This window comes from Phallusia mammillata, chromosome 1 (assembly GCF_965637545.1).
Source record: "Phallusia mammillata chromosome 1, kaPhaMamm4.hap1.1, whole genome shotgun sequence".
Lineage (NCBI taxonomy): Eukaryota > Metazoa > Chordata > Ascidiacea > Phlebobranchia > Ascidiidae > Phallusia > Phallusia mammillata.
In genome coordinates this window covers 29881734-29894515 of record NC_137252.1, presented here as the reverse complement: position 1 = coordinate 29894515, position 12782 = coordinate 29881734, and the positions used below count along the sequence as shown (strand labels likewise).

General features: G+C 38.4%; 1 protein-coding gene across 5 annotated transcripts in view; it reads right to left on the bottom strand.

Annotated features, from left to right (window-relative positions):
- Positions 1 to 5314, bottom strand: part of LOC145205902 (uncharacterized) — a 73897-nt gene extending 68583 nt beyond the window's left edge. For 3 of the 5 annotated variants that reach the window (XM_080078485.1, XM_080078488.1, XM_080078487.1), the window contains exons 1-8: positions 5095 to 5314; positions 3763 to 4066; positions 3433 to 3561; positions 2416 to 2597; positions 2060 to 2232; positions 1471 to 1591; positions 979 to 1046; positions 724 to 864 (exon numbers count right to left, since the gene is read on the bottom strand). In XM_080078485.1, the coding sequence (XP_079934611.1) occupies positions 724 to 864; positions 979 to 1046; positions 1471 to 1591; positions 2060 to 2232; positions 2416 to 2597; positions 3433 to 3561; positions 3763 to 4066; positions 5095 to 5175 (1199 nt within the window). In that variant the 5' untranslated portion in view covers positions 5176 to 5314. The remainder of the gene's footprint in view (positions 1 to 723; positions 865 to 978; positions 1047 to 1470; positions 1592 to 2059; positions 2233 to 2415; positions 2598 to 3432; positions 3562 to 3762; positions 4067 to 5094) is intronic. The other 2 variants (XM_080078489.1, XM_080078490.1) reach the window with 2 other exon arrangements.
- Positions 5315 to 12782: the final 7468 nt, after the last annotated feature.

Genomic DNA, 12782 nt, shown 5'->3' with positions numbered 1-12782 from the left:
TTGTCTTCTGAATTTCGAAAACTTATGCTTGAGCAGGGGTGCCCAACCTTTTTCCACCCGAGAGCGACTTTTGAAGTAGTCCAACTCTCGGAATTAAAATCAGTCAGAGATCGACCAGTCGATCGCAATCGACAGATTGGGCACCACTGTGCTTGAGCATCCATGTAGGACAGTGGTTCTCAACTCGTTTCGGGGCATGGACCACCGGCCCAGTAAAAATAATATCATGGACCATTTCGTTTTTGAGTAAGATTGAAGTACATATACATAGCAACCATTTGGGCTTGAAACATACTTTTTTTAAACCGATTTTCAAGAAGTGAGATTGATTTATTAACAGCTAGCATTTTTACATTTCAAAATGTAATATGTAATCATTTCTAGTTTATTACTAAATTTAGTGGACGTCCTGTGGACCACCAAAAAAAGGCATCATGGACCACCAGTTGAGAACCACTGATGTAGGACATAACTATTTTTGGTATCACAGCTTGTATGCTTAATTAAAGAATAAATAAAGTAAAACATTTTTGAGTTCAATTTGGTACAGGTTATTTATGTAATAGTTGTTGCAAGATAAAAGCTAACACTTTTTAAAGTCAAGGACATAACTTTCTCCATATTTAGTGTTTCAATTCCGGATTTCAAACAAAACCATTTTCAGGTATTGGTATGTTCTGAGCTGATCAACAATCAATTTAATGTGGATGAAGAAATATTCACCTTCCTGCTGGTGCAGAGCCAGATTTGGTTGGTGCTGTTGCCGTAGTAACTGTCAGGTTGGGCTTTTTTGAAGATGGGGTAACCTCAACCTCTTTGCTGTCAATTCTTGGCCTTCGATCAAAAGATGATGGGAGACTGGACCTGAAAAAAATGCACTCAAATAAAAGGAATGTGAAACTAAATCACATTTTTTTGCTGGTTAACAAACCAATTCAAACCAACATGAGTTTTAGTAAAGCTACAAACGAAAAATACCTGTTTGGAGGTTTTTCATATCTCGGTCTTTGTGTATGTCGACCGGGTCTTGTTTGTGGTTTTGCTACCTTTAACACAACACAAACCAACCTTTAAACTTCCCACACCACGAAAAAAGAGTTAACATTTCACAACAATGTCCATTAAGTAATTTTATCACCCAAGAAACATTTATTTCACAAACACAATCAAATTGAAAACTATTTTGAAACTAGATATTTCAAAACATATAAAAATGTTTATTCTTCAGTGATGAAGTGTTTTTTTTATCAAGGTTTGTTCAATAAAATGTCTACATTTTGTTCTACATTGCTAGCAATTTTAATGATGAAAATAACGGCCCAAATAGACAACATACTCTATTGTTTAGACATTTCGGCAAATGCATGTCACTTTTTACATATATTTGACCCATTATTTTCATCATTAAGCTGGCAATTTTGTTTTTAGTAATAATGTTTTTGCTGTCTCAAGTTCATTTGTATAACTTACTGGTGGACTGTCAGGTTGGCCAGTCTCAAAAAATCCAATCAAATTTGAAACAGGCTGAACACTATTATTGTCCACTCTTTTGCCTCTGCCCCCTTTTCTTGGTGGTGACATGCTGCGAGATCTGTAGCACATGCAACAACATTCAAAATTTGCGCAAGATGGACATAGACAATCATGATAGGCTTTCATAAAATCCACTTTACATTAATTATTCAACACTTAAATTTACCTTAACTTCTTCTGCGGAAAGTTACAACCCAAAAACAACATTGTCGGCCTTGCACAGAACACACCTATTTGCTGCACAATAGTTACTACTAATCATTAGCAAAGCTTGGGATAAAGGCCATGGTTTCATTAGTTTATGATTTACAAATGAGAACCATTTGATGTTTGCACAACTGCCGCATAGTATTTGCAGTAGTAAGAATTCAACAAACAAAAGCTAAAACTTATTTATAATGAACTTCGTAACAATAAACGTTATGTGCAACAGAGTAATTTGATCAAGTGGTATAAAACCACTAATGTGTGTTTTCACATTTTCCAAAAATACATTTGCTCGCAAAACTTACACATGTTACTTTACCTGTTGGCTTTGCTGTTAGCCAAAGCTCTGTTTGGTGACAAACTCCTGGAACGTGTGGCAACAGGGCCCTTGAGTCCCTTTTCATGGGCTGTGCGAGATCTGGGGGACCTCATGTGCATGGAAGGTGATGATGGTGGATTTAATGCTTTTTGTTGAGCTTTAACATCTGAGGGCTAAATATAATAAAACACACACATCAGCAATGCAAGCATGTTTTTTTAATTTCTATCCAATATTATTTAATGTGATAAACTTTTCACAGCATAATTTTGACAGCCACCCATTTAAGTTTTAAAGATCTGAAAATGCATGCCTACATCTCATCAAAAATGGGGGTCATTTTGAGGTAAAAATACCTTGACAAGTTTTTCAGATGTAGACGGGCCATTTGACAAGCGCTTAAACGGTTCTCGATCTTTGAGAGAATGTCTACCACCATCAGGCTTGGTGGAAGATGGCTGCTTGTCATTTGACTTGCTTTTCCAATCTTTACTTAGTGTTCCAGCTCTTCTTGGGGGAGCTTTGGGCAGAGGTTCATCTGTTTAACAGCACAATTGAAATGTAATCTCATATTCTTTACCACTCTGTTAGCATATTTTTTGTTTCCAGTTTTTATTGGTCACAAAATATGAATGCTTCCTTAATAAAATTTCAGTGTTTGGCAACTTGTTCCATTGATTTCATTCCAGTTTTGGCAATAGTGTTTGCTGCTATATTACAATATACATTGGAAAACCATAAAACCAACAGCCACAAATTATTTCAAGATATTAAACAATCAAATGCATAACGCTTCATGCCAAATGGTAATGAAATGTCTAGGGCCTTGGAAAATGTCAATATCAAATATTACTACATTCATAGTCTTTTGTGGTTTATGCCCTTAGGTTATAGAGAAGAACAAACAGGACAGATAATAACAGGGTGATAAGCACGTAATTAGCTAATTTGCAATGCACACATCTATTTGAAGTTTTAGCAAGCTGTTGTTTAAAGGATGCAATAAAGGAAGTGAATTGAACTATTCATTTCCTGCTTAGATTTATTGATTCATGCAAATTGCACTTTTGAAGCAATTTTGCAAACTTGTACATTATCAATCAATATGCTATATTGCGTATGGATTTGTTAACTGCCGTGTGTCCAGTGAGATTAATAGCAATTAGTGGCTTGATGGTTCTTTTATGGATAAATTATCCTATGTTATATATACTACTTCTAACTTGGAAATCTATACAGTTTATGTTCAAAGTGACAAGCTCATTTCTTTAGAAGCTTGCAACAAATTGGACCCCGTTATTAACATTACATTCCACTTAAAGTAGCAAAATTTTAAAATTTTAATATTCATGCCCTTCAGTCTAGACACCCACCAGGCTCAGAAGTGTGGCCATTTGGAAGCTTTTTATCAACTGAACTGTCACTTGCAGAGTCAGGTGGGTCTGGGGCTGGTACCATGTGCCTGTGCTTCTCCTTGTCTTCCAGTATCACAAAAGGATGACCTAATATTACAAAAAAATAATGCAGAGTTCACAATGTGTATGAATTACCAAATAACATGACCTTTTTATGCAAGTAATTGTAAAAACAGTTCAAACTAATCATTTTTTTAATGCTACTTGTTCTCAAAAAACTTATATTTAATACTACAGTGGGGTTTTTGTTTGATTGTTTAAAACTATTTGTATGAAAATATCACAAACCTTTAATGCCTTTTATGCTGATAGCCACTCCATAATCAGATGCCTTGCTTTGCTGTGCCTTTTTCAAGGCTTTAGCTATTCCAGATCCAAGAGAGTAGTAGCCTCGATCATGGCGAAGTTTTGTCCCTGCAGTTTCTGTAGAGGGGTTTCTACTGCTTGCAGCACTTCCCACATCTGACAACAACGGGGAAACTCCTCGCTTCCGGGGTGATGTGGGATCACTTCTTGGAGATGATAAAGTGTCAGTTTGTCGCCGGGATGAGCCACTTCCACTTAAAGAGCTTCTTCCTGCTCCAGAGTTATACTGCAAAAAAAGCAATCAGTATTAGTTTATGTGCTGCTCTGTGGTTTCCGTAAGTTCATTTAACAAATGTTTATACCAAGCGTCAAAAACCTTTTTAGCTGAGAGAGTCAATAATGTTTTATTTTACAATGCATTTTGGTAAAGCTATATATACAAATATATATATATATATATATATAAAGTTTTTGTTATTTGAAAACAAATAATTGTAATTTAAAACACATGGAAGTGTAGTAAAAAATATGCGGATTAAAATGAACAAAAATATTATTTCAATGTTATGATTTAATATCAGCACAACAGAGCCATGTGTAGTCATCAAAAGAGCAACATCTGGTTCATGGACCGTAGGTTACCAGTCCCTGGTTTACACCCATTGATATGAGAGCCAGGAAGCGACCACGTACCCCCACCAAAATAAAAATGCACATTTTTAGTCCCTTAACTCCACAAAAACATTTTCTGCACCTTCCCCAAATGCTAATTTGTCACTGTTTTCTTCTGATTATACCATTGTTTATACTTAGCAATTATAGCTTGCATAGATTTAAATTAATATTTTGGCAAGAACCAACAGCATAATTTGGCATTTGACAGTTTTATGACAACAAACATTATAATATTTGCACTCAATTTGCTTCAATTACATGTTTATTCATTCATGACTGTTGAGCAATTAGAAAATAATCCAAATTTAATTCAAATAAAAGCTACATCATGTATTCACACCAAGCCCTAATCAGTTGTTTTTTGTTCATTACATTATCTGGCTAATTATTAAAATTTGGCATTTCAATGAATATATTTTTTAAGCAAAATGCCACTCAGTAATACCATGATTGTCCTTTACAGTTTTCGGAGAAAAACTTTATGTCTGAAAAAAAAGCAACATTAAGTATCCAAAACTACACTGTTGCAAGTATTTTGACAAATAATAAATATAAAAACTTTATAGATATGTTTTAAACCAGTTTGCTCCAAGAAGTTAAGTTAAACAAAAAATATAAAAAACAAACATATTTACTCACTGAGAGCATTGAAGCTGGAGGAGAACCGTATTCACTAACCCTTTCAAAAACTAATTCTGGTGTCAGTTCGATGGTCTCCATTCCATTACTATTACAAAGAACTTGATAAAATCCAGAACAGATATCCCTTTCTAAGTTTGCAAGAATTAATGATTTGCCGACACCAATTCAATTTAAATAGCTTTTAAAAACAAAAACCTGTCAGAAAATGAAACAAAACTGTAAAAATATGTAAACTTTTTCGTAGTAGAGGATTATTTGTAGTATTTTGTTGCACCACAACTACGCTATATTAATCCCGACCATTCCGACATAATAGCAGCAAAAAATCGTAAACAATACGTCAATAAATCTCTCGAACGAACTATGTGAATCGCCCCCGGATATAAAGCTGCGTTGCCCGCCAAAGTTGACACGAAAGAGCTATTGCACCTTCGAGCTTTGTAAACCCGTCAATTCAAACCAGTGAACACTAAAGTAAAGTGTGCTGTGCGGTTCTGCTTCTGCGGCTGATGCCGTTGAAATACGAGGCTGAAAATCGGCTGTTTTGCGCTGCTGCTCTGAATAAATGTATCGCATTCGCTACATTCGTTAAAACGCTTCCAAACTCTCAACTAAACCATTTATTTTGGGCACCATTCTTTTAGCAAAAGCTCTTTCTTATGTAAATCTAAACATAGGTGCAATAAAACTAACCAGAAATTGTCGCATTTTCTAGTAAACAAACGTTCCAAAAACACACCTGGCTAGTTTATCCTCACTGTCATTGTGTTTGTAGTAATAGTTAGTAATAATTACTACAACAGCCTGTACAGCTTAAGTTTTTTATTGCATTGTTTGACTACAGCCACAATCTACTAGCGAAGATAGTGCAGTCAAGTCTGCATTGTCTCACACTGTGTGGCAAAGTGACTGCTTTGAAAGGGTCGACAATTTTTTGGACTACGAGTTCCTGTCCAAACAACTCCAAGTCGGCGCGAAATAGCGCACATTCCATCATTCCATCGCTGCGTTGGCATACATCGTAAAGTGATGTACTACTTCATTCGACCCGCCCAAGACAGCCAAAAACATCATGTCCGCTCTGTCGTAACTCGTAAGCATGCTTCTTCAGTATTTTTTTGCACTGATTGAAAGCACATTTTCCGAATCTTGACGAACAATAGTTAAATACGAAATAGCAGGCAAAGCACCAGCTACTACGCCTGGTTGTACCAAAATCGTACGTTTTTTAACCGGGCAAAAGATATCCTAAATTATTACATGCTCAAAGAAACACAATCAGTTGGGAAACCTCCCACAGCAAAAAAAGCTTAAAGACCTGACGCAAAAAAGTTTGTTACGACCACAATACGGTTCAGCGCGTCACAGAGAAACAAAAATTAGGTAACAACCGGTCACTGTCAGCAGGCAATCTTGTTTTGTGCTATGCTCAACCATCCAGAAAACAGCGATGTGACGCTTCGAGCAAACGCCTTTGGTATGTTAACAGCCAGTTTCAAGCGGCAAAGAGATTACATCATAGCGCAGCGCGAAGAAACCTATCAATCGCGATAAACAGAACGCTTCGTTTCAAAAGAGTAGTAATAAGCTCTAGGCTAGGCTACTATGTACTTATCTTTTGCCTGGTTGTGGTGACTACTTGCAGGCCTTATCTTAAAACACCATCTCACACTTCACTCTGCCTGCATATATTTGTGGTAGCAGATTCGACTTAATACGAAGGCGCATTTGCAAGGCTCAAACCCTATTGTATGATTCTTTATACTGTTACCTACGTTCTATGTTTTGATGGGTTGGTAAAAGCAGTAGAGCGTAAATTTTTCCTTTCTTTATTCGTTTGGTTAGAAATTTAACCTTCCATAAACGACTCTGAGGTTTAATAAATTCCTATACTTGAGCCGCGGAATTCCTTTTTTGCCTTCAGGCGTATGACAAATGCGTTGTTTAATGAAGTCTACTGTCATCATTAAGAACATACCGATTCCTGCCTGGTTTAAGCAAAACATACTCATCTTAGAGAACTAACTATCTTTCAGTTTTATAAATCTATATGCATATAAATATCCTGTTTATTGCGAATGCATACCACTAGCGTTTTTATCAAGAGTCAGGTAAATTGACCTGTTTTGATGGGTTGCATTTTGGCCAACATTTCCAGGCGTTTGTATATATCAGTTATTTTTGTACCGGTAATAATTTTGTAGTGTTGTTGTAGCTGTGATTTCTGTTGCTTCCTTACTATTGTGTTAAGTGTGTGCATTTACAGTACCTCATTAAAGAGGAAAGGATATCCATAAGCACCTGTGCGTTTGTGGTAAACTGTGAAATTTAGCCACCTTGGTCGTGTGCAACCAACCGAGACGTAAGGCCTCGATTGGTTTCAAGAGAAGGGCGTAATCGGTGCATGAAGTCGAACCAACTGTAATAAATCTCAGCTGTGGAACTAGTAAGATTTGTTGTTTGGGTAAAATTGATATGCAATGGCGGTTGTTTCTTTCATGAGGTTATGTATGCGTTGGTGGAGATCAAAATAGTCTATTCCTTCTCCTTGCCAAACAAATCTGTCTAGAAAAAAGAGATAAACGCGGTAATACATGAAAGGGTATACTGATTACTGATGGATCATAATTGTAACATTCTAGGACAGCTTTAATCATAGAAATAATAAGTTTTGTTTCAATAAAGACTTTGACAATATATATTAAAGTTCCAACATTATGTTATCAAACAACGCCTATGCGTTTCCAAATTAGGAGTGCTGATTTATTATTGTGTTGTGGAACCAAAGAGCGAACCTCCCATTGTGGTTTTGAGGCCGGCTGTTAATGGCTTTGTTGACTCCAGGGTTGAGCAACCAATGTGTTTTGTGTATTCAATGTTTAAACAACACGACTGAAAGGCATTCTTGCATGCAGTCGCATTTTATTCGCATTCACAGGTTAATAATGTAAATGCTTTAAACTGTAAAAAAATAATATTAGAAACACCCTATTGTTGGCAGTTGAACTCAAGTTCGCCGAAGTCGGGCTGTTTACATAGCAATTAATTCTCCCTTCCACACAAAAGCAAACAATAGTGGGGTAGTGACAATGACTTTGGAAAATGATCAACGAACTCAGCTTTACTGTACAGCTGAAGCCAATACACTTTCGCGCCATTTTTAATGCCCAATGATATGGGCAAAAATGTTGCTCGAATCATTTTGTAAAGTTACACACCAAAAAAATTGAATCAGCTAGCATTGCTCCACTACATGCATTTTCATCACATTTAGCAGCAAAACAACGAAGCGATTCAATTTAAAGTTCGCGCCGTGTAAATCTGATACCCCAGGGAGCTGCCCGAAATTCCCACGTTGTTTCATTCACAAGTGTCAAATTACTACGTCACAGCCTTTGACTACACTACAGCAACAAAAAGCACTATCATTTTCGGGTTTTACCGCTAAGACTACCGTGCTCTCACATAATACACATTACTTAGTGGCCGCGAATTGTAAAATCGATGAGCACTATACACCTTCTTGGTAAGTGGTCTGCTCAATGCTGTGTTCGGCAGCTACGGTACAATCAATCGTTAAACGTAACCATTGTTAGTGCTCAGTTCAACACTGAAGCTTTAGCACTGTTATACGTGTCATACTATACTCAAGCTTGTTACCAAGTCTACCAGCAAACAACTAGAAAAATGTCATTTTTTCTATTGAATACAAGAAAAAAAATTCAACCTGCATAGACTGTTCTAGAAATTCAAGCGATACGGCGCATTGGCGTGTAGTTCTTAAATCATTACTTTCCAAACACTCATTTCTCGCGAAAAACACTCATGCCAAACCTTCAAACAAAATAACTCTAATCTGTAATACCAAACCACACACTCGTGAAGGTACCACGCCTTAAGCACGTAGAGAACGTAAGCACGCAGTGGTAGAACATTAACGTTCCTAAATCTGTTCAATTCACGTTACCAGCCTTTGCTAGTCAACGCAATGTTTACTTTCGGATGTTCAAACCAGTCTTGATCTTTGTTTGCGAAGGAGATACACTTCCTCTCTGTCCACTGATTCGTGCTCTAGGCTAGAATGTCTGACCTTGTTAGCCTGTGTACGACACACTCACTCAAACGTCACAGCGTGTTTTGGGTGTTTGCTTTAAAGATAAGATGTCAAAAACACCAAAACAAGCTGCAGACGGCACGATTTTGGTTCATGCATTGTTGCCAAAACAGCTAGTTGTTCTAATCCAGTAATGTAGTTGTGTTTTTCATACACTTTTGATAGCAGTAAAACGTCCGGGCTCGCTATAACCGCATCCCTATTCCACAAACGCAGTTTTCCAATATTCATGACAGTTAAATAATTATGACTTATCAGCGACATGTAGCGGTAAGAGTTAAAGACAGTGATAAACATATTAAAAATATTTGTACACTTTTTTTCATTATCTTTATTTTTTTGGTTTATTCTACCCTTTCGTATTTTTAAGTTTGTTTGAAGAGATTTGGTTTGTCTTTTAGCGTAGTGTTATTGTATGTGGTAAGATTTTCCACCAAAACAATACCATTTATAAAATTATTTTTGAAAATGTTACCCAGAGAACATGACCAACTTAATAGTTATTTAACTAAGCTAATAAAACTCTGCAAACTCCAGCGGTTTGAATATTTTCTGTAAACATGTGAAGCATAGAATTCTAGAATTCTAAAGAAGCCTTGTTGTCTTGGCGGTCTCCATGGGTCTTGGCTGACCAATTGCTGTGATACATAAACTTAACCGATGCAATCAGGGCGTCGTTGTTGAAAAATGCACTTCCCGCGTGATCTACCTTCAGCACTTTGTGCTTATGACGGAGTGCCATTTGACCAACGCCCTGACTGTCATTGGTGAGGGTAGAGGCATACTCCATTGGGAAGAGAAACTGTCCCAACAGAGTTTTGCCTTTACCTGCCGACCCATGGAGACAGAAGTGAGGAGAATGACGTATCCCATCTTGCTCTGTGTTTCTCGCTTCTAAAGCTGCACATATTAATGCTATCTTCATTTCAAACGGGGATAACTTTATGTCGTTCCACTTTATGTCCTTTTCTTCGATAATTTCGTTGATGACTTTGGCTCCTGCTATTGCTGACCATTGCTCTGTCTTTTTCTATTAGCCCGTCTAAATGCCTTCTTCATCTTACGGTTTATGGTTCCAAACTGCACTGTATTATAAGCACGCTTTGCTAAGAGTTCAGGATAGCTGAAGTCTTCCTCAAATAGTGCCTCTTTGAATACGTTCATGGACGGCTTGCCATCGAATTTTGCCGCCACCTTTTCGGCGACTGTCGCCCATCTGGTCTTGGCATACGCTGACGTATTTTTCTTCTCGGTTTGCAACTTGTCCAGAAGTGCTTGCGGTATTTCCTGCGCCCCCTTGTACATATACCGGGTATATGCAGCCATGTCCTTTACGGCGGCCAGGTATGACACGCTTATTCCTAACTGATTCAATATTTTTAGAACCCCTTTCTTCCGAAAGGGATTCCCTCTGGAATTGCCATCTGCTGAGGTCGAAATGTACAGTCCATGGCGGTGGGGAACCCGGCTGTTCCCCATCTCTTCTTCGCCTACATATATTACTCCGTGTGGAGTCTGAAAGATGCCCGTTCGAGCGTCGCCACTCGTGAAGGCCCATTTTCGTCCGCGGTATCCTTCGGTGTTTTCTTCTATGCCATTCATCTTCAAAGGTATCTTTTAAATCCGATATGGCTTCTTCCTTTTTTAAACTGTTATAAGCAGCAGTTGCTAGCGGATCAGGCTTAAAATAGTTGTCTACTATACACCTTATTTCTGCAGGAGAAGGAAACCTTTCGTTAAACATTGTAATGAATAATAAATCAACGATACAACGATATATATACACTTAATTGACACCGGCACCGCAAACAAAAATAATACACGGTGCGGTGCCGATTAACGAGGATTAGCGAATATTGCGTCAGCGGACATGGTATATGGTATACATATATAATTGTCTGTCTTTGTCGCATAATTTTCATCTGTGTTGCTGTAAGTTGGTCCTTGGAGACTCTTTTTGATGCTATCTTCATACACGTGCATTTGTGTGAGCATCATCTTCCCACTAGGTGGATTTCCTGTCGTGACGTCATACCATGGTGTTTCGTGGGTGTTATTCACTGTGGTGTTGTCTGCTGATCCTGATAGACTGCATGTTGTATGCGTATCTCGTTGCACGAAATGGATCGGTACTGTTGTTATATCTTCACCCAATTGGTATCTTGTCATGGTACGGTTGCCTTCTAATGGGAAGTCTTGTATCCTTGGTTGGTATGCCCATGTTGTGGCTGTTCCGATGTTGAATTTGTCGCTGTATGCTAACGTGTCTTTGTCCCAAGCTACGTCGAGATATACCAGAGGTTGAGTTCTTCCGCTGTCCTCCTGTCTGTTCATGCATGCTGCTGGCCAGAGTTGCATATTCCAGTTGGCAAATTTAAACATTTCGTACTGTGGTCCAGCACCTAGCATTTCTGTTAACGAGTTCTTTGATGTATCCAACCCTTGTGGTCCGTACACCATCCATTTGTGGCCTTTGCTGGATCCTCTATTTCCTCCCATGCATATTTATCGGGCTATCACGTCGGAATGCATGATACACCCTATACCAGGGGTTCCCAACCTTTTTACGATCTCGTACCACTTGGACGCTCTGTACTGCCAGCCGTACCACTTCTTGCAGAACAATAATTTGATTGAATCACATTTTATTCAGAAGAATATTGGCCAACTAAAGTAACACTAAAACACCACAACTAAGACATTTTTGTTTACTGTCAACCAATTGGTGAACAAAACCAGATAAATAAATGATAAAGTTGTGAATCCAGGTTTGTGTGGAAAAAAAACGGAAGTTACTCGCGTACCACCTGAAAAACGTTCGCGTACCACTAGTGGTACGCGTACCATAGGTTGGGAACCCCTGCCCTATACCCATCGGGGGCAGAGTCGCTCCTTCCAACCCCGTGACACTGGTCCAGTTGTACCATGGACTGATTGCTGATGACATTGTCCCCTTGTAGAACCATAAGATTCCCTTGGTAACGAAAGTGTACTTGCATATGTTCGGCACGGGTGATATATGGGGCAGTGGTACGGTACGTGACAGGGATCTGCCTCCCCCAGAGTTCCCCCCACCTGAGTCCCCCATTCGTGCCTGTTTAGCGGACGGCTCTCCTCCGTTTTCTTCAAAGTCTTCAATGTCTGCCCCATCTTCTAGCATCATGTCATCAAGTTGACTTGTAGGTGACTATTTGCGTTGAATCTTCTTTTCATATTACCGTTTCCACGTACTGAGGCGGATGTCCCTGGTATAGTAATACCACCAGTCGCTAACTTTCTAGTTGACCTCCACTGCATTCTGACTTCTAAATATTTTTTCACTTACCTTATATACACCTATCTGGCACCACTGACACCGGTACTGCACACTGTACCTCCTGCTGGTGCGGTGCCAACTTAAAAATAACTGCTGTGCCGGTGCCATATAGTAGAATATGGAGTTTGTTGTACACAATTAACTACTATATAGGCATTGTGCCGGTGCCTATGACGTCACATAGTGAATTTAGAATTCTATGGTCAAAGCTGTAGTAAGATTTTTATGAAGAATGTTTGTAACGCATGATTGATT